Source organism: Palaemon carinicauda, chromosome 6 (assembly GCF_036898095.1).
Source record: "Palaemon carinicauda isolate YSFRI2023 chromosome 6, ASM3689809v2, whole genome shotgun sequence".
In the NCBI taxonomy this organism is placed as follows: Eukaryota; Metazoa; Arthropoda; class Malacostraca; order Decapoda; family Palaemonidae; genus Palaemon; species Palaemon carinicauda.
Window position 1 is genome coordinate 137641380 of NC_090730.1, and position 22611 is coordinate 137663990.

The 22611-nt window shown below is 35.6% G+C and overlaps 1 protein-coding gene across 1 annotated transcript in view; it reads right to left on the bottom strand.

The window, feature by feature from the left end:
* The window catches only part of LOC137642659 (fat-like cadherin-related tumor suppressor homolog), a 211370-nt gene that overhangs the window by 158167 nt on the left and 30592 nt on the right, over nt 1-22611 (bottom strand). The window contains 4 exon segments of the mRNA XM_068375426.1: nt 292-473; nt 710-921; nt 2161-2310; nt 2768-3465. Of these exon segments, the coding sequence (XP_068231527.1) occupies nt 292-473; nt 710-921; nt 2161-2310; nt 2768-3465 (1242 nt within the window).

Below are 22611 nucleotides of genomic sequence, written 5' to 3' on the forward strand. Positions count from 1 at the left end.
CCCTTCACTCACTGAAAATTGGTAATCCTAAGATTACTTAATTATTCTTTCGCCCTTTCTAATAAACCAGAATTGATTCACTCTCATGGAATCCAAACTTATAAACTATCTTCTTTAAGAGGCTGGTTTACCTCTTCTTTCGCGGTTAAGCCCTTTTAATCTTCCTTTCCATTCTTTTATCTGGTCTTCTTCATGCCAGGGATAGAAAAAAAGGCACAAGGTTTCCCGTCCTATTGGACTTTACTCTTAAATAACCAATACACTGAAGGAGTTAGTATAGGATGAACTTACCGGTGGCATAGTCGAGCGCAAAGAGTTCCTCCACATTGCCAGAGACGATGGTGTACATGATGGGATCTGCCGAGGGACTCTCCGCCTCTACTCTGACGACGGGCGTTCCCTTGGGGGCGTCCTCGTTGACGGATACGCTATACCTAGCCGAGGTGAAGATGGGGCCCTCTGCCGAAACCACCCTACAACAGAAGTAATATTCCCCATATAAGTGTGTGTGTGTGTGAGAGAGAGAGAGAGAGAGAGAGAGAGAGAGAGAGAGAGAGAGAGAGAGAGAGAGAGAGAGAGAGAGAGACTATGACCTCTGACATTTAATGACGTTCACAATATACGACATTGTAATGTGAAAACTACCACCGTTATTATCAGTATTCATAAATATAATTTCCCTTCATAATAGTACAAGAAAAAGTCTCACCTGATCATGACATGCGCCTGGGAGCTCAGGGGCTGCTTGCCCCCATCGTAGGCGGCGACAGTGAGGCTGTAAGTCTTATCGGCCACCATCAACGACTGCTTCAGGGAAATCTCCCCAGATTTCTTGTTTACGGCGAAGAGCTCGCCACTCCCTCTTACCAATTCATAGCGAACGGTGCCGAAATCCTCTGCGTCGGCATCTACAGCCCGCACCTTCAGGAGAGACGTGGGAAGGGTGTATTATGCTCTGTTGCAAGAATAAGGTTTCAAAGGCATAGGACGTCAATCTATTCCTCAGTGGCTTTGGACATAATAAAATTAATCTAACAATGGGAAAGGGCACCTAATCTTGAAAAGGACAAATTATTTAATGAACCCTGGTGTATATATAAAGTGGGAGTAATTCTAACATCATGTAAGAAAATGAAATGGACAGGGACAGGACATATAATGAGAATGACAGACAATAGATGGACATCAAGAATAATAAAATGGGTCCCTCTAGATTGCAAGAGAAGCAGGGGACGGAAGAGAAGACGATGGATTGACAAACTAAGAAAGTTTGCGGGTGTGGACTGGCATAGAAAGGCCATAAACAGACGAGAGTAGGACATGTCTGAGGCCTTTTTCTGTAGTGGACTAGAACGGATGATGATCATGATGATATATATATATATATATATATATATATATATATATATATATATATATACATCATCAGCAGCTGCATTGTCCACTACAGGACAAAGGCCCCAGGCATACCCTTCAACACGCGCCTGTTTAAGATCTTTCTATGCCAGCCTACAACGGCAAATTTTCTTAGTTCTCTTCCTTCCCATGCTTCTTTTGCAATCTCTATGGGCCTACCTGTTATTCTTCTTGACTATTTTTTGTTATTCTCATTCTATGTCCTACCCCTGTCCATTATGTTTCTTTTGTGTTTATGTAATTAGAATATCCTCTACTTCAGCTTGCTCTCGTATTCATGTTGCTCTTTTTTTGTCTCTTAGTGTTATTATTATTATCATCCATATATATATATATATATATATATATATATATGTATATATATACATATATATGTGTATATAAGTATATATATATATATATATATGTAAATATATATACACATATATATGTTTATATAAGTATATATATATATATATATAGATAGATAGATAGATAGATAGATAGATAGATAGATAGATATTCAACAAAATTATACACAAATAGAGAGCGAAGCTAAGAAAAACCTGAATTTAAAAAAAAAAAAAAATGAGCAAAACAGCAATCTTATTTCCTGAGAGGTCTGAAGTGATAGGGAGACATTTGTATGCAAATCTGAAGGGGATCGTTAAGAGCTCGCGCTCTACCTAGGAGAAACCCAGGGCCGGCCCATTTGGCGTGAATCCAATGGACCAGAATTAGAGAAAGAGTCCCTGCTGTGATTACCTTCGTAACGACGTGTCCTCTCTCGGCAGACGTGGAGACGAGCGCGATGTAAGGCTGATTGACAAAGATGGGCTCATTATCATTCACATCCATTACCACCACGTGAACCAGGACATGTGCAAGGTTCGTCGGCTCTTCGGCGTCCTTCGCCTTTAATGATGGAGAAAGAGAAAAAAGAAATGGCTTAAAAGGTAAAAAAGGTCAGCGTAAAAAACAAATCCAACTGCAACACAATAAAAAAAAGACAAGAGGAAAAAACGGTTTCGCTGCAAGATGCATCGGAATCGCTTCCTCTCATTTGCATGTGAAAACAGTGTTGGTAAAGCAAGACCAAAGACCTCTTCGGTCTTAAATAACTCTTTGAGTTGGCCAGCGCTCCAGATAGTAGACACACTGCAATGTCATGAAAGTTATCGAGGGTCTCTTTCGTTCGGAACAAATTTCTCAGAAAAATTTACATGTTTACGATTCTCCCGATAACAAGGAACCGTGAGCAGCATACAATTTAAATGAGATTAAGATTTAGGGACAAACCACAACAAAATGCACCCGCTTTCTGCGGTAACTCAAGTCGAATACAGCAACGAACAAATATAAATAAACTTACCTCAATAACTAACGTAAAGTGGTCTTTCACTTCTCGGTCAAAAGGCTTTCCAGTGGTTTTGATAATACCTGCTGTAGGTCTGATTTCAAAGGTATCAGTAGGGTTGAGGATGGAATACTTGATATGGTGATTGAGAGTCTGACCTTTGACCCCAACGGCAACCAAGTTCACCTCTTTGGTGGAGTTCTCAAAGACATTGGCGAAATACTTGTCCTGGGTGAAGACGAGGCTGGAAAGAGGAGCCTCCAAGACTGTGATCTCAGCCGTGGCTGTGGACGTAAAGGCGCCATCTGTTGCTTTCAGGGTCAGGTTGTAATGGCTCCTCAAGTTCAATTGGTCCCTCACGTACAAGCAATTGCTCGAATCGTCAAAGGCGAAGCGCTTGGTCTCGTCCCCGTCCACGATCGAGTACTTCATCGGAGGCTTTTCGGCGTCCTTGTAGCGATCCCTTTCGGAAGCCTCTCCTGAACGGTTGATGCAAAGGACGCGAACCCCAACGTAAGTAGGGAGGTACAAGTCGGAGGAGTAATAGGGCTGCGAAAAGGCTACGGGCGGAGCAGATACACTCCTGACGGTGACGATGACAGAGGCCGGGGCAACGCACTCCCGCTTGGGGTCTCCTCCGTCGATAGCCCAGACGCTGAAGGGAACTGTCATTCCGGCAACATCTTCCAGATTGCCTGACACTCTAACGGCACCTGTGGGAGGAGAAGAAGACGAAAAGTATAATTAAGGAGAAGTTCATTAATAAAGGACAACATTAGCAAACTTCTACTCAATATCTCGAGAAAATTGTTTTAGTTTTATGGCTTAATGGTATTTCAGTCTAAAATGGAAATGATAAGGGATTCTTATTAATAAAATCTAAGAGGTTTTATGGGTAAAATGAGAGAGAGAGAGAGAGAGAGAGAGAGAGAGAGAGAGAGAGAGAGAGAGAGAGAGAGAGAGAGAGAGAGAGAGAGAGAGAGATAAAAAATGAAGAATGAAATTTTCAAGGAAAAGCAGAATAAAAGAATAAATAAATAAGAATACATGTCTACCATATCAGAAAAAAAAAAAAACAAGAAGACGAATATTTTCAAATAACAATAGTACGTCTGACAGGCAATGCATACAAATCCCTTGAAATTGTCAGATGAACGTGAGATAAGGAACGGATACAGATACTGCCTTTCTCTCTCTCTCTCTCTCTCTCTCTCTCTCTCTCTCTCTCTCTCTCTCTCTCTCTCTCTCTCTCTCTCTCTCTCTTTTTCTCTTCAGAAAAATAGAGACAGCGAGACAGAGCCATGACTTTGAGTGATGGTTAATACAGATAGGCCACGAAGAAAAAAAATGGACGATAATTAAATTTAAGCGTTATATAGAAAAAGTTTTGGGGAAGGGTCCTCGTCGGTTATTAATGGAAGTTCCCCTTCCGCGGTTTCATTATACTTTAATGAACTTCGCCATCAGCCTTCCTGGTTTGTTGAAGAGGAATCAGCTTGCCTCTACTTAGCTCGTTCGAATTTTCCAATGCCTTTCTTGACATTGTAAAAGGAGGTCGAAATGCCTTTTTAATTAAGAGGAGGCCATTGGAAAAGGCAAATAATTGCCCTTGACTATCTCTGAATAGAAATCAAAGGGAGAAATGTAATGGCCCTTGACTATCTCTGGATAGAAATCAAAGGGAGAAATGTAATGGTCCTTGACTATCTCTATATAGAAATCATAGGGAGAAATGTAATGGCCCTTGACTATCCCTGAATAGAAATCAAAGGGAGAAATGTAATGGCCCTTGACTATCTCTGAAATAGAAATCAAAGGGAGAAATGTAATGGCCCTTGACTATCTCTGAAATATAAATCAAAGGGAGAAATGTAATGGCCCTTGACTATCTCTGAAATATAAATCAAAGGGAGAAATGTAATGGCCCTTGACTATCTCTGGATATAAATCAAAGGGAAAATGACCCTTGACTATCTCTGAAATATAAATCAAAGGGAGAAATGTAATGGCCCTTGACTATCTCTGGATATAAATCAAAGGGAAAATGACCCTTGACTATCTCTGAAATATAAATCAAAGGGAGAAATGTAATGGCCCTTGACTATCCCTGAATAGAAATCAAAGGGAGAAATGTAATGGCCCTTGACTATCTCTGGATATAAATCAAAGGGAAAATGACCCTTGACTATCTCTGAAATATAAATCAAAGGGAGAAATGTAATGGCCCTTGACTATCCCTGAATAGAAATCAAAGGGAGAAATGTAATGGCCCTTGACTATCTCTGAATAGAAATCAAAGGGAGAAATGTAATGACCCTTGACTATCTCTGAAATATGAATCAAAGGGAGAAATGTAATGGCCCTTGACTATCCCTGAATAGAAATCAAAGGGAGAAATGTAATGACCCTTGACTATCTCTGAAATATGAATCAAAGGGAGAAATGTAATGGCCCTTGACTATCCCTGAATAGAAATCAAAGGGAGAAATGTAATGGCCCTTGACTATCTCTGAATAGAAATCATAGGGAGAAATGTAATGGCCCTTGACTATCTCTGAATAGAAATCACAGGGAGAAATGTAATGGCCCTTGACTATCCCTGAATAGAAATCAAAGGGAGAAATGTGATGGCCCTTGATTATCTCTGAATAGAAATCGTAGGGAGAAATGTAATGGCCCTTGACTATCCCTGAATAGAAATCAAAGGGAGAAATGTAATGGCCCTTGATTATCACTGAATAGAAATCAAAGGGAGAAATGTAATGGTAAAGAAAATGGTGTTTGATAGAGCAATCAAGGCGATGTATTTGTTCCTTGATAGAATGGAGGCTGTATAATAGAGAATGGGGAATGAGGATACTTTTTTGTGATCAAATAAATCTGCCAGAAAAGTGCAAAATAAGGAGAACATTTGTAAGAGAAAATATTTTTACGGGAGCAAATGAAACGACCAATTCGTCTATGAAAAGAAAAGACGTTATATGATTTTCGAAAAATAGACTTGAGAAATGGATTTGCTATTGAAAGGAATGAAGTGTAGACATGTAAAAATGAAAAAGAAATTAATTCAATTTAAAAAAAGAATTAATTAAAAAATGAAAAACTTAAGATAAGGCAAAATCCTCTGCCTATCTGAAAGTGAAATTACTTTGCAAACTAAAAACAAAAAATGTCAAAAATAGAAATTGTTTACAAAAAGGACAAGAATATTAGTAACTAGTGGGAGGTTGATATAATAAAATAATAGGAATAAAAAAAATATTCGGAAATTATACTAAATCATATGAATATAAATTAATACAGTATACAGGTTATACAGCCATCTAAATTTCAAAATACTGAAAGTATTACAGAACAAAAAAAAAAAAAAAAAAAAAAGAACTTATGTGAAATGCAGTAGCGAAAGGAAAAAAAGAAACGAACCCATAAAAAAACAGGAACCTGGATGAGAAACGGACTCAAAAAGATAGAAAAGAAAGAGATAAACTGGCAGAGGAGGAAAAGAGTTGAAGGATGGACCCCCCTCAAAAAACAATAAAGCGAAAGATTGGTAGAGGTCTCGTTCTTTGCCGTTTTTATTCGCTATGATTTCGCAGATTGTCATGCAAACTTTATTACTTTAAATTTAGAATGCTAATTTGGGTATTTTTCACCTCGCACGTTCCAATTTTGAGGTCATGGATTTTTATTCAAGTCAGAAAATTCCTTAGCTATAACGTTTTGTTATTAATAAACTGTTTGAAAGACTAAACAAATACAAAAAAGGTCTATATTAAAAAAATAAAATACACAAACTTTTCATTCATTTACATCTAAAATAACATAAAAAGTTGAAATGTAAGCGATACTTTGTATAATATATACACACACAAACACACACACACACATATATATATATATATATATATATATATATATATATATATATATATATATATATATATATACACACATATATACAAGTAAATGAAATAGAGAAAATAGAAAATCTATTTTTCTCGGTGGTCACCGATTCCTTTGCTAAAAAAAAATATATAAATTAATGAAAAAATTGTACAAAAAAATTCAACCATTAAAAATTTTCCCTTCCCATACGGCATTAATACAAGGATTTGAACTTTCGATTAAATACTATAAGAGTTACAGTTTTCATAAAATATTATTCAAGGCCTGTGTGATCTGGGACTAATGAGTCAGCGCAGGGATATCACAGCGTGAAGTCGGATTTTAGGTTTATCAATTAAAAAATGATAAAACCTCAAACACATTTTCTCTCTCTCTCTCTCTCCTCTCTCTCTCTCTCTCTCTCTCTCTCTCTCTCTCTCTCTCTCTCTCTCTCTCTCTCTCTCTCTTTCCGAACGTAATGAGCTTGTTCGTTCGTAATCCTGAATGCAAGAAAACATTTGTATAACCTAAAAAAAATTGACGATTATCTCAAAAAACAGGTGCAACTGTCCCCATACCTCTTATCACATACATTCTGTATTCATACAAATATGTGGATCTTAGAAATAAAATAAAATGAAAAAATGGAGGAACGAAAAATGAAAAGAAAGCAGTTTAATGACCCTGAAGCGAGTATTTTAAAGCTGATGTATGTGGACGATAGGAGAATGATCTGAATACTGCAAGAATAGAAGAGATCGATGTAAATTAGATATTAATTATGAAAGTGATGATGGCGAACGTTAGGAGAGCAAAGGGGAGGTTAAAGAATGCGAAGGGAATAAAAGCTGATATAATCAAAACTGAGAAATCATGGAATGATGATAACTGTGATTTTCATTGGCTGATCACGGTAAGTAATAAACATGAGAAAGATTCCGATCTATTAAAATGAATAATTGCCTAATTATATATGAATAATACATGTAAGTCATAGCCAGTGTATTTTAGTTATGAGTAAGGTAGGAGTTTAATTATGAATACTAAACAAGAGAAAGAATAATATGAGACGATATGAGAGTACTGAAGCAAGTAATAGGTTGTGTGGATCTGATTTCCTATGAAAATACGGAATAAAATAAGATGGCCTTTGTCAAGTGTTCATTACGTCTCCTTGACTATTTAATCTCATTATGAATGAAGAAATTGAGTGATCAAAGTGAAAGACTTACGCATGTATAATGCAATAATATCATGAAAGAGGTTGCCAGCCAATGATGCTTTAGGATGGAAAAATTGACAATATAAAGCCAAATCAGGTAAAGACGGGTAAATTGGTGATGAAAACATTGAGAAGTGGATGTCAAGATGGATAATGGAAGTGGGCCAATAAAATGTTTGATTCCTATAAGTATTTGGAAAAACTGCAACGGAAAATGATGATGGGTGAGATAAGAAATGTGTCGCAGAATAATTGGAGCAATTAAAGGTAGCAGGGGCTCTGCAGGATTTGGAGAGAAGAAGAGACTGCCTATCGATGAGAACATTCGAACGTAGGAAGGGAATGAAGAACAAACTCTCTCGGCTGGGAATGATGAATCGATGGCGATTATTAATGAAAAACAAATATGAGACAGATTTCTTACTTAATATGGGAAGAATAAGAACGGTACAAAAGGTATATTATGTAATTAACACAATGTACTAAAAATTCTAACATGGTAGAAAGCGAGTTTGGTTAGGAATGGAGAATATGGAACTACTACTACTACTACTACTACAGAGAGAGAGAGAGAGAGAGAGAGAGAGAGAGAGAGAGAGAGAGAGAGAGAGAGAGAGAGAGAGAGAGAGAGAGATGATTAAATGAAAGAAAAGATTTGCCGGAAGGTACGGCCGATAGAAAAATTAAATCAAAGATTACGGCGGTTGGTGCAATGTACATGAAAGGGTTGATTCACTGTTCATGAGCCTTCCGGTAAGGGCATAAACCATGTATTAACTCGGAAATACTACATATTGCAAGAACAATTTACACATACAAACACATTATATATATATATATATATATATATATATACTGGTATATATATATATATATATATATATATATATATATATATATATATATATAAACTGTTCTTGTAATATATAGACAGACAGATAGATAGAAATAAATAGATATATAAACGCAATAACTAATACTTGAAAGTGTAAATCCAAAAAAGAAACCTATGTGCAGATTGGTAATATGATCTTGCAATAATTCCTCCTAATACCTCAAGTCCATTATTCAAATTAATTCATGAGAATGACGACGTTAAGCCTCAGCTCGATGAGGGATAACAGGGATGTCATGTTATTAAGTGGCGACGACCTGATTCAATATAGAAAAATATAAATTTGATTTGTTTGTTACCTGTCCAGGGTGTTGATTTTATTCGAAAATTTGTACTTTCACATTTTTCACGGGTAATATGATAATACTTTCTTTAATTCTTTCTTTAACGTAATAAAATACAACTCGTTAGAAGGGGCAAGTGAAAATTGAGATGAGTCTCTCACTTTGGAACAACTGATTATTTCTTTATTTAATAATATCTTCTAAACATATACGTACCCCCCAAAAAATATTATTAAAAACACAAATCTCTAAAACCGTGGACTAATGTATTATTCGTGCTTCAATACCACCAAGTCCGAGAATGTACGTCATTATCCGAAATTCCAGCACGATGACTAATTAGGACTACAGAGCACAGCATTAGCGTACCGAATGTTCAACACAAATAAGTTGAATTGAAATAAAGAATCTGGTTGAGATTGTATCCATATTTCCTAATACTTTCCCAGTTCCCAGGAGGAGGAACCGTTGTTTTCCAAAATCCAATTATCCTTTCTTTTCATTCCTTACTTTCCCCTTATCCCCAAGGCTTCTTACGAGGTATACAATTTTCCCTTTTCAATTAATAAGCCTAAGAAAAGGTACAGTATATGTAAGGTCTCGTTCTAATGATATCAAATATATAAGGGTTATTTATTCAGCTATCTGTATATTATCATCATCATCATCTCCTCCTACGCCTATTGACGCAAAGGGCTTCATTTAGATTTCGACAGTTGTCTCTATCTTGAGGTTTTAATTCAATAATTCTCCATTTATCATCTCCTCCTTCGCTCTTCATAGTCCTCAACCATATAAGACTGGGACTTCCAACTCTTCTAGTGCCTAGCTGAACGTATGGTGAACTAATCTCTCTTGGGGAGTGCGAAGAACATGTCCAAACCATCTCCTACTACCCCTCATCATGATCTCATCCACATATGGCACTCGAGTACTCTCTCTTAGAGTTTCACTTCTAATCGTATCCTGCCATTTAACTCCCAATATCTTTCTGAGGTCTTTGCTCTCAAATCTACTAAATGTATTGGAGATTGTTTCATTGTCATGTCATGACTCATGTTCATAGAGTAACACGGATATCACTAAACTGATATATAGTTTGATTTTTATATGTAATTTCAATGATTTGATTTCCAAATTTTACTTAACCTAGCCATTGTCTGATTTACTTTTTCAATATTTCACCAAACTCTTATTCTAAAGATCCTGTATTGGAGATCATAGTTCCTAAATACTTGAATGATTCTACCTCATTAATCCTTTCGCTTTCCAATGATATCTCATCTTCCATTGCATACTCTGTTCTCATCATCTGACTTTCTTCTATTTATCTTCAGCCCAATCTCGTGTGATATTTCAGGCATTATAACAAGCAAGCATTGCAAATCCTGTGGTATTCTGCTATCAAGGACAGCATCATCAGCATACTCTATGTCTGCTAAATTCTTATCACCAATCCAGTCCAATCCTTCTCCACCATCTCCGACTGTTCTACGCATTTCAAAATCCATGAGAAATATATACAACATAGATGACAACACATTCCCTTGGAGTACTCCACTGTTCACTGGAAATTCATTTGAGAATACTCAATTAACATAAACTTTGTACTTGCTATATATATATATATATATATATATATATATATATATATATATATATATTTATATATATAAATATATATGTATGTATATATATACATGTATATATATAAATTTTTATATATATATGTGTGTATACAGTATATATATATATATATATATATATATATATATATATATATATATATATATACATACTCACACACACATATATATATAAATTTAAATATATATGTGTATACAGTTTATATATATACATACACACATACACACACACACACACACACACATATATATATATATATATATATATATATATATATATATATATATATATATACATAAGTATGTTTTTGTAGCTGAATGTATAAAAATAAAAACTTACTCTTCGATAAAAGGTAGTTACGAAACTGGATCTGATAATAGCCCATGCATGACAAACGTGACTTTCTCTCTCTCTCTCTCTCTCTCTCTCTCTCTCTCTCTCTCTCTCTCTCTCTCTCTCTCTCTCTCTCATGTGTTTGTATATAGACACGAGTGTGCGTTCCGCATGCACAAAAGTACAAAGACCATCTATTTCTTCCCATAATTGGTTGAGTGCTGACAGTGCTCTGTTAAATAACTGGAATATCCCTCGTACAAAGAACCCGAGTTCACCCACGTAACAAATGACAAGCAAAAGTAATAAAGGGAGCACCAAATAAAATGCCTTTTCCGGTAAATATCAATTACGGCCGTCACTCAAGTCATGTATGCCGAATGGAGAGACGAGTTACAGCGGTTCAACATTGTTTAATTCTATGCAAATAAGGAAGATGGTTTTTTCCATATATTCCTAAAATGCTAGATTTGCAAAAAAAAAAAAAAAAAAAAAAAAAAAAAAAAAAAAAAAAATTAGTGGAGAGACAGGGGTATGTTCACTCATTTTCCTTTCCTCTATTTCATCAAATGGAGTCGACAAACTTGCATAATATTCAAATTTGTAAAATAGTACTCGAATAACAGAGAAATAAGTATGTGAGGGTACGGATGCGGTACTCTTTCTCTCTAATTATAGTACATCACAAGTAAGAATATTTGTCAAAATATAGCAAATAGAATTCGTTTAAAAGTTTCCATGCAAAATCCACATTCTATTTTGTCAATTTTCATAGCCTAACTTGTAATACATGGCCTACAATATCATAAAATACTATAAATTTTACTAATTATATACTTGTAAATATTTTTTTTCAAAATCTTTTATAATTACCTATTCATTTACTTTCATCTCAAGTCATCTGAATGCAAATGATCTGCAACATACTTACCGTTATACAGTTGCAACCACTGACTGTACACGCAAAACATCATTGAAAAAAAAAATATGATTAATTTCGAGTAAACATCTGTAAGGTTGTGGTGGCCTAATGGGAACGTTCATGACTCGCTATCTGTGGGTCGAGAGTTGAAGCACGCTACTATCCAAGAGTTTCCGTATGCGTACTGTCTTTATTTGAAGGATAAGGGTCTACCTGCATAGTTACCAGTAGACATTGTCTGGCACTCCCAGGTCTTATCTTTGGACTCTGATCATATGTATATATTGACCATCTCTAGGACATTGTCCGATGCATTGCTTCTGTCGGCCATGACTGAACTTTAAATATTTGGCGCTAATATGCTTTTGTCACTAAATAGAAAAACACGTTGACAATACAAGTCAACGAAATTTCGAATTACACTGTCAACATCCATACTAATACTTGGAACAATAATATAAATGTGATGATTATTTTTCATGAAAATTACACAGTGGAGGAGCAATAAAACTTGTGAAAATTTTGCAAAATAATTTAAAAAATAGAGATCCTTCAAGGCCGAATTCGCTTCCAACTCTCACCAGTAGTGAGCCAATACACTAACAACCTGAGTCAAATGTCAATGAGCCACCGGAACTCAAGAAATTTTCCCGATATTGGTCACGTCACTTTTGTCTGACCCCCTCAAAACTTTCTGTCCCGAAAGGAGAATGTTGCCTTCATTTCGAGTGGGTATATATATCTAATTCAGGCAAATTATACAAGGAATTTGATTTGTTTATTTGTCTATTAGATGTATATATTTCATAAGACTAATAGTAAAACGTAATCGAAATAACACTACAACAATTAATCCATAGCTCAGTACCACAGATATATCTTGAAAATTGATAATTCCTCTAGTGAAGACAGACGACAAAGAGACACTCAGGCTATTCACATTCTTACTTAGTGAAAAAAAAAATCGAAGTGGAAATCGCATATACATCCGGGTTTGGAGAAAAAATTGAAAGGAAAGATAGAAAATTTTCATTGTTGTCCAAGGACTACCACAAATCCTATACGAACCTTGGAAGAATCTCCTTTGCCCCGATCCCCCATTTTGACCCCACCTCCCCCCAATAAAAAACAACTAACCCAGTGATCCAAACCGTCATCTCTCATTCCATCCAGACTTCTTGGCTTTTTTCCCCTTTTCACATTTCCGTTTTCTCACTCTCCCCCTTTTTCATTTCCCCCAAGGCAAGGGACATCAACTTCTGCCATATGTCTCATGGTGATCTTTCCTGTAGATGATGATCTTCACCAGTGATGACGACTGACGAGTGTCTCTGCAGACAAACGACATCTACACCATAGCCAAAAACAAACCCCCCCCCCCCTTCTCACTCTCTCGTGTGACCCTCATCCCCTCCTTCCCTCTTCTTACTTTCGCATGTGAACATACAAAAGAAAAGGTCATGTAAAAGGTCAAGACAATAACATGAGCAACTATGAACTCGAGACTTTTACTGCCGAGGCATACCTGCATTGACGCATAGATACATGTCCCGTCTTCGCAGCATCAAATCGATGGCTTTGCATAGAAAGTGACACGGAGTAAAGGTGGTCATGAACGAAACAAAACATTCTAGTTGTCTAAGACGCTCTGAAGCAGGATACTCTGCATTATGGTGGTGTGTGTATATGTGTTTGTATGTATGCATGTATGTATGTATGTATGTATATATATATATATATATATATATATATATATATATAATTTATACAAAAAAGAATATTCATGAATATGAGCTAATAGCGCATAGCGCACACACACACACACACACATATATATATATATATATATATATATATATATATATATATATACACATATATACATATATATATATATATATATGTATGCACATACATATATATATATATATATATATATATATATACACACATATATACATATATATATATATATATATATATGTATGTACATACATATATATATATATATATATATATATATATATATATAGCTACTCAAATGTTTTGCACTAAATATAATGAATAAACTCTTCCAAGCTCTCTATCTAACTACTTCCTACGTTGTCCCCACGGCTCTCCTCTTACGCATATGAATAATACACGTTTTCCCTAATTTCAAATCATCGTTGTTTTTGAAAATCTGGGACTGAACGTGGTCACAAGAATTCACAGCCAAGGTATTGAACCAATCAGCCACGGTGTTCATGTTGCATGTTTATATATATATATATATATATATATATATATATATATATATATATATACATATAAATGTATGTGTATATATACATATATATATATATATATATATATGTGTGTGTGTGTGTGTGTGTGCGTGTGTGTCTGAGTGAGAGAGAAAGAGAGTGTCCTAAGTTCTGGTATATATAATGCTGTACATTTATAAGCGAGACCTTGTATATAAGAGTGAATTTATTACTTTCATGAACGAGAACTAATTGGAGAGAGAGAGAGAGAGAGAGAGAGAGAGAGAGAGAGAGAGAGAGAGAGAGAGAGAGAGAGAGAGAGAGAGAGAGAGAGAGTAAATGAGTTTTCATGTGCTTTTATGTAAGCATCATTTTCACCAAAGGAGATATCCTGGCAGATGGGGTGTCAATGTCATTTACTTATTTTCTTATTTTTTTTTCCTCATTGATTTACTTATTAATTGATTAGTCTTTGCATTCAATTCATTTACTGATCGTAATTTGAACCCCAAGAGAATCATTGTATTTATATGTTACACACTCTTTGATAACAAATATCACATCAACAGCTGAACAGTTTTATGTAAACCACATCCCCTGAAAGTCAACATCTATCAGGATGAGCACACTGAACCTGGATGGTTCGCGCAATACATAATGGCTTAACTAATTACATAAACTTTCCCAATACTACAATATAATTCTTCTACAATACGATTACGATCACGATAGAAGTACACTGACATTTAAATTAATACGATAATTGCCTGTCCACATTTTTTTTTCATTCTAGGTTAACAAGCGATACAAATATATTGATGCACACTTCGTTCATCATATTCCAATTTGAAATATTAGCTAGGAGTTATAGGAATGTAACCTTACTCAAATTTCAGCCATCCACAATGTGTACAACACACAGGTCAGTCAAAACCTCTTACTCAATATGCTGTTGTGTGCCATGTTCAAAACCCATGTTTGCTATCCATGATATGACGTACGCCACGCCCTCTAGATGATATAGCACCCATATATTTCTTAAGAAAAAGCTGCCAAACCTGCCAATACTCTACTGCCAAAAAGATTGGGATTAGGCAATTTTAAAGGGCCAAACAGGAGAGTTTATCCATACCTTTACCGACAGGAAAGTATAATCGTAAATACTTTAATAAAATAATGCATACCAATACCCTAATTTATGGGAATTATCTCAGTACCATTAACAACTATTCTTAAGAGGTATCAACAAACAGAAGAATTTCCCTTTCCGCAAAGTGTTGTACGAAATCCTCGTAATAAATCTTATATTGAGTCCCTTGGATGAAGTTATCGTTCATAAGACGTGACATGGACTAGGTGTGTCCTAAGGACGAAATTCTCGTGGAAAATAAGTGTTCCTTGAACAAATTTTCTAATTACTAGATGTGATCCTTGGACGAAATTCTATTGGATATGTTTCTTGGATGATATTGTCGAGAAAGATATGTGCCAATTGAGTGAAATACACTGTTAAAAAAACTTAATTTTAATCGGAAATTCTCCGTAAAAATGCACTGTTCTCAGCCCTATTTCAGTAAAATAAAGGCGACCGTAATTATACCCTACTTTGTTATTATCATTTACGGGTTGGTGACCGCAACATCACTCTAACGTCAAAATATCTGTCTTAAAAATGATAACATTTATGCCAGGCAACATTTATTCCAGGATTTTTACCATTTTTTTTTTTTACGGCAAATTTCTAACAGTGTACATGTACAAAATATTTGTTCTTTTAGCTAAATTATTTTGCTACACGTGCTCCAAGGATGTAATTTTTGTGCTTCAGATGGGTTTCTTAGAGGAAATTCTCGTGCAAAAGATTTTCAAAGGAAAAATATATCTTTTGCAAGAAATGTGTTCCGTGGACGATATACTTCTGCAGCGAAAGATGTATTCTTGTACGAAACTCTTCTGCAAGAGTTGTTTTTTAGACGATATTTCTATTCGTGATGTGTGTTCCTTAGATAAAATTCTTGTCATAGAGATGTGTTCCTTGGACGAGCAAAATATATATTCTGGGTTCAATGGATACACATGAATAGATTTTTCTATTTCATCTACATTATGAACATATTGTGTTGTAGTGATTAATCCAGTGAAATCATGCTTTGTTTAAGAGAACCTTAACGGAATTGGGGAGCCTGTCCGTCGACAGAAAGACCGAGTTCTGAACATTTCTTTTTAATTCCACCAAAAAAAGCAGAAATAGATCTCTAATGGCAAGCCCTCTATGCTATCAAATAACTCTTGAAAAGGTCAAGGTTATGTAAAGCTTATCAGGGTTACTCATTACAGTTCTAAAGGTCTTAACCATTTATATATCGCAATATGAGATTCTATTAGCACACGAAAAGCCAATCCAGTCCAATCCTTCTCCAACATCTCCGACTGTTCCACGCATTACAAATTCCATGAGGAGGATAAACAACATAGGTGACAATACATTCCCTTGGAGAATGTCAGATATATAATCCAATATATAGGCTTTTGGTATAAGTGATGAAATAAAAACAATGGACAAACTATGAAGTAAACAAACCCTTAAAGAGTAAATAGAATAATCCATAACGAGAAAAGACATTTCTAACAACTTTATCATAATAACTATGCGACGTCATAAAACTATATAACACAGATCTTCCAAAAAGCACACACACACACACACACACACACATATATATATATATATATATATATGGGACTGTGTCCGCTATCATAATGAGCTATCTGCGTAGGTGTACAGTATGAAGCGGCAAATATTGTGGATGGTTTGAATAGAGGAAAAGCATAAATACGACAGGGTATTATCTGTTCTTCGGAACCAGCGCTTGTTAAGGGCAGCATCGCGATAAGACTATTTTTCAACGACACAAACACGAGGGTTACCATAACTTGAAACGAAGTTAAATATTACACATTCCTCAATTATATTATCTTAGCATATTACAAATGCTAAATCTAAGTACTATAACGTGTACTTTTGAGAGAGAGAGAGAGAGAGAGAGAGAGAGAGAGAGAGAGAGAGATCTTGTGATATTCTTATGAATAGTTCCACTCCTTCAATGGTGAAAAAATATTTTGAAGTGGAGACGGACACTCACGTCTAGTTTTTTCCTTCTCTCTTTCTCTCGCCACTTCCACTTCAGCTGCAACCCGCAATGGTTGACTGACAACTAGGTAGTCAATTCACTGTTTAGTGAAACAAAGGTATACTAAATTTTTAGGAAGGCACCCATCTGTTCCAAATCGTTCGGGTCTTCAAAGTGCCACCTAATTTACAACAACGCCACCACGAGAGAGAGAGAGAGAGAGAGAGAGAGAGAGAGAGAGAGAGAGAGAGATATACGTTTATTTGGAATGCATTTGTTCTCAATGGCAAACGAAAGCTTTACCTATTCTACCAAAATATGGTGAACGAGGTAATGCTTTTAGGTGAAGAAACCTCAGCGTAGGGTCAAAGAATGATGAAAGATCCTTCTCAAGAAAGGGTGGATAGAGGGAGAGGAAGAACCCCACTCCTCACTCAAGTGAAAGGGTGGTTCTATTGAATGGTCCACCATACAATGTCACCATCCAAGAAGGGGGGCAAGGTTGGACAGCCATGAAGTTTCAACAAATGCCATTGATTTGTTTTACGCTCAACAATTGCCTTCATTAATTCCGGTCAACTTAATGGGAAGCTAAGCTGACGTCTGACGGCTGTACATTATAGCAAGTAACGCTGAGTTTAGCAGAGAGAGAGAAACTGTCGGCAACGCTGCTTGTAAAACCAAGTCGCTGAGCTTTGTAAAAAAAAATGTGATCCAAAGCTTTCTTCTTTTAATTTTATCAAATGCTGTTAAGCAAATAACATTTTCTTTTACAGCACTTCATAAAATTAATATTATTGCTTTTGCTTACACGTTTACAAGCTCATGGACCATATTTACTGACAGCGTTGCCAACACTTTCTCTTTTGCTAAACACGGTGTTACCTGCTACAACACAGCTGTCAGACGTCTCCTGAGCTTCGCGTGAAGTGTACCGTAATTACTGAAGCCTACTGTACATTTCAGATGTAATGATTTACAAATTGTCATGATACAGTACTGATTTTCGAAAAGCATCTCTCTCTCTCTCTCTCTCTCTCTCTCTCTCTCTCTCTCTCTCTCTCAATATTTATACCCTGGGTATAAGAAAAAAAAATAACCCGCGACAAAGGAACAATGACTATTCCAGCGCAATCTGGACCAGCACCACTAAACTGAAAAGACAGTAGGATCTCCCTGCATACCTAAACACTTAGGTCACACCTTATAAAAACGAACATGAGCTGCACCAAAGAAGATCCTTAAGACCAAGAGAGCTGGAAATCTGAGTCCATTTCCAACACCCGAAAGAACACCGCTAGTCATAAAATTGAGGACAATGCACCGTTACCAAAATAATGTCTTGCATAACCTTTCATAAAAAAAGGTTGGCCAAATATGATAAGAATGCCAAGACGCTCAATGAGATCAAGGGAGAAAATATCAACATTCTCCTTTTCACTATACAGATGTCACGGAATATCTAGTTTTCACATCAAGAATCATTTTTTTTTTTTAAATTGTAACTTCCCATGAACCATGGCTACTTGCATATAATTATTGTAATTACTAATTATTACCGTCTTTGTCTAACATCACATTTTCTAATAATTGAACCACGAGCAACTGCGTTATAAACCCCAATAATTAACTTTTTAAACTATTTAATGAAAGGACAGAGTTATCGAATTACTACGCAGCGTATCATCTCTTTGAGGCCTCAACCCGTGACCTTTAGAAATGGAAAAAAATTCCCCGTGGGTCCAAATAAAAATCGGTTGGGTTCGCTATGGGGATTTCGCTCGATTCAGAAAAGTTTCCTTCGCATGAAAACAAACATACCAGTGCGGCCAATGTGCGTCATACGCAGAGAATTGTTCGTTTGTTTTTGCCCTAGTTATGCAAAGGTGCTTTTTTCGGCTATCACAGAAAATTTCATTAGTGCTACCAATGCAAAGGCGACATTGTTATATTCCCGAAGAAATCAATACGCAGGTACTCTCATACAATGTCACCTCACTTGATTGAAAACATGTAATCGGTGTGACATTTATTATCTCTAGAAACACCGGCATCAACAGTCAAAATAGATCACACAGATATATATATATATATATATATGTATATATATATATATATATATATATGTGTGTGTGTTTGTTTGTTTATTTTGAATTTGTGAGGTGTTGGTATAAGCAATAAATGTCACACTGATTACATGTTTTCAATGAAGTGAAGTGGCATTGTGTGAGAGTACAGGCGCATAGAATGTTAGAATGTTTTCCCGTAACATATTGATGTCGCCTTTGCACTAGTAACATTGAATTAGCATTGTTTTCTCTGCTTGCCGAAAGAAGTACTTTTGTATGTATACATACACACACACACATACACATATATATATATTCCGAGAAATGTACCAGATTAATGCAGTCAAGTAATTAATCAACAAATCACTAAATTAAAATACAAATAATAGTGAAAAATTATTTAGAACCAAAGTTTTATATATATATATATATATATATATATATACAGTATATGCATGTGTTTACGTGTATCAACAAAAACCTTGTGGAATATTCTCTTTTCTTTTATTAGCGCCAAAGGCAAATTCACCCTTGCACTTTTGTTACGACCTTTGACCAATTTTACGCCGTTAAAAGTTACGACGTCTCGTTGGCTCTCCTAAATCATTTAATTTCGACAAAACTCAAAATGAACACACACACAAATTCTATACACAAATGTAACCGTAGGGATGCAAGAGCATACCAACAAAAAAGTGTGTTATTGATACCAATCGTTACTAAAACAATGTTTAATTACCCCAACACAAAAATCTACAATAAATTTCTCCGTTATATAATAAAGAGCAAATGTCTGGCAGTATAAACTGTATATATATATATATATATATATATATAGTATATATATATATATATATATATACACACACATATATATATATATATATTTATATTTCTATATATATATTTCTTTTTGGTCACGCCCAGCACTGTTCCTTGGAATGGAAAAAGAGGGGGCAATCATATCCTGGTGAGAGGGAGCTGCGTTTGTGCATATCTATCTAAATATTTAGTTGTCATTTTATGACTGTTCGCGTACACTAGTATATGTATATAGGCATCGTAGTTATCATTCAACATTGAAGCCTGTGTATCAAAACACACGCCACTGCTGACTGCACCACGCGAAGACTAAGTTTGAACACCGACCTATTACGGATACTTTACTATGGTGAGGGCTTACTAACATGTCCCCAGTCGAGTACTTTACAACCACATGCAAATTTCAATGCAATAAAGTGCTAGTGCATACGTCTCGTATTTAATGAAGGGTAATGCTATATCTTTAATTCAACCAGTTCTGCGAACATAATGTCTCTTTGCAGATTCCCTTTACCATGTCTAACAACTCTCCATTGCAACTTGCAATGTCATGCAATCGATAGCACGTAAATACGCAAACATACTCTTTGGTCTGGTGAACTCGCGTTACCCGGATGCTATCGTCAAAGCATCCAATCAATATCTCCAAAGATATCCTGCTAAACGTCAAATGGCCGTCGGCTGTCACTCTGACATATAGAGGGCCCCAATTAATTGGAATCCTGATGTCCTTAAGCTCCCCTTCACCTTCGACAGGCCTCTTCTCCCTCTTCCTTCCACCTCTCCCAGACTGCTCTTACTCCTCTTCTCACTCCCATTCCAAAGTCCTCTACAATCCTCTCGGCTGAGCTGGCCGTGGCTAAGTCCCCATTACAGTCTCGCTTCTTTCCACGGTGACACCTGCTGTACAGCTTAGCTCTTATTGGCATAAGGGCTTTCGTGAAACATCATAATGACGGCCATCATGATGGGGCGGGCATGCGCAAGTCAGAGGCCCCTCATAGTGAGGCGTATGTTTTTAACAGTAAACAAGTACATCCCACTATATTGATGGAATGAAAGCCCAAACAAGATGACACAAAAAGTGATAACGGTGATGATTACTGCTGATAATAAAATGTTACTATGACTTGTTATTATTCTGCTTCAATAATTATAATTACGAAAACAAAGCCCTTTGCGATACTTGTATTCATTCCAGCCTGACAAACATATCAATTAATCGTTGTGGGATGCTTTCAGATAATATTCCAGTACAATGAATCCAATATAATTATCATCCAGATCTGAATCCATGAAAATCAATATGTACCCTTCGTATAAAATTACCCCAAAAATAATAACTGCTGCATATGTACCTCAGAGAGTAAGAGCTGAATGCTTTTTCTAAAGTAATTTGAATGGATTTGTCCAAAACTTATGTATTTCAGCAACTAATCTAACTCATGAGTTATACCAAGTGGGTAGAATTTTAACAACATTACAAAACAATCATGTCTAGATCACACTATAAAGTCCTATTATTAAACGCAAAATGCATCACTTCATCAGTTTACTTCTTCGGCTCAAGCCATGTACCACCCTAAAAGATTTTGGGATTATATTACATTGTAAATCCAGGCTACCGATATATAGTTATATATGACGCCCTTGTTGACAACCTATAATGGTATTTTTGAGAAATGCCAAATGACGATTTAGTTTCGCAGTATTGAGTTAAATCTTTCATGAATACTATGAGATCCCTTTCAGGCTCTTTAATCCCACCCCTTAAAGCAATATTTGCTTTTTAATATTATTTGCAAATATATAACTAACAAAGATTCCCGTATTTTGTGTTTACAAATCTTAGCCTCAAACCTTAATTCTTCATTACAACTTACAAAGAGTTATTATCAGGTAAATGGCAATGTTTATGTTATCTTTAAAGTAATCAAAAAGGAAATAAATAAAGTCTTAATATAGCCCATGGCTAATAAAATATTTTATCAAGTTTAATATTCAGCAAGATATTTTGCGATGTATTTGTACAACCAAGGCATTGTGTAACGAGATTCAATAATATCAGTCTCTCATCCATCACCCAATGTCACCCCTCGGGAACATGCCACAGATCTCGTTACTTGAAGGTGTTGCCCTTACGTCTTAATACCTCCACTTGAGAGACATTGATCCCTCGGATTCTCCTATCATTATTATTATTATTATTATTATTATTATTATTATTATTATTATTATTATCATTATTATTATTAATAATAATAATAATTATTATTATTATCATTACTATCATCATCATCATCATCATCATTATTATTATTATCATTATTATTATTATCACAAACTAAGCTATAATCCTAGTTGGAAAAACAGGATGCTATAAGCCAAAAGGGCTCCAATTGG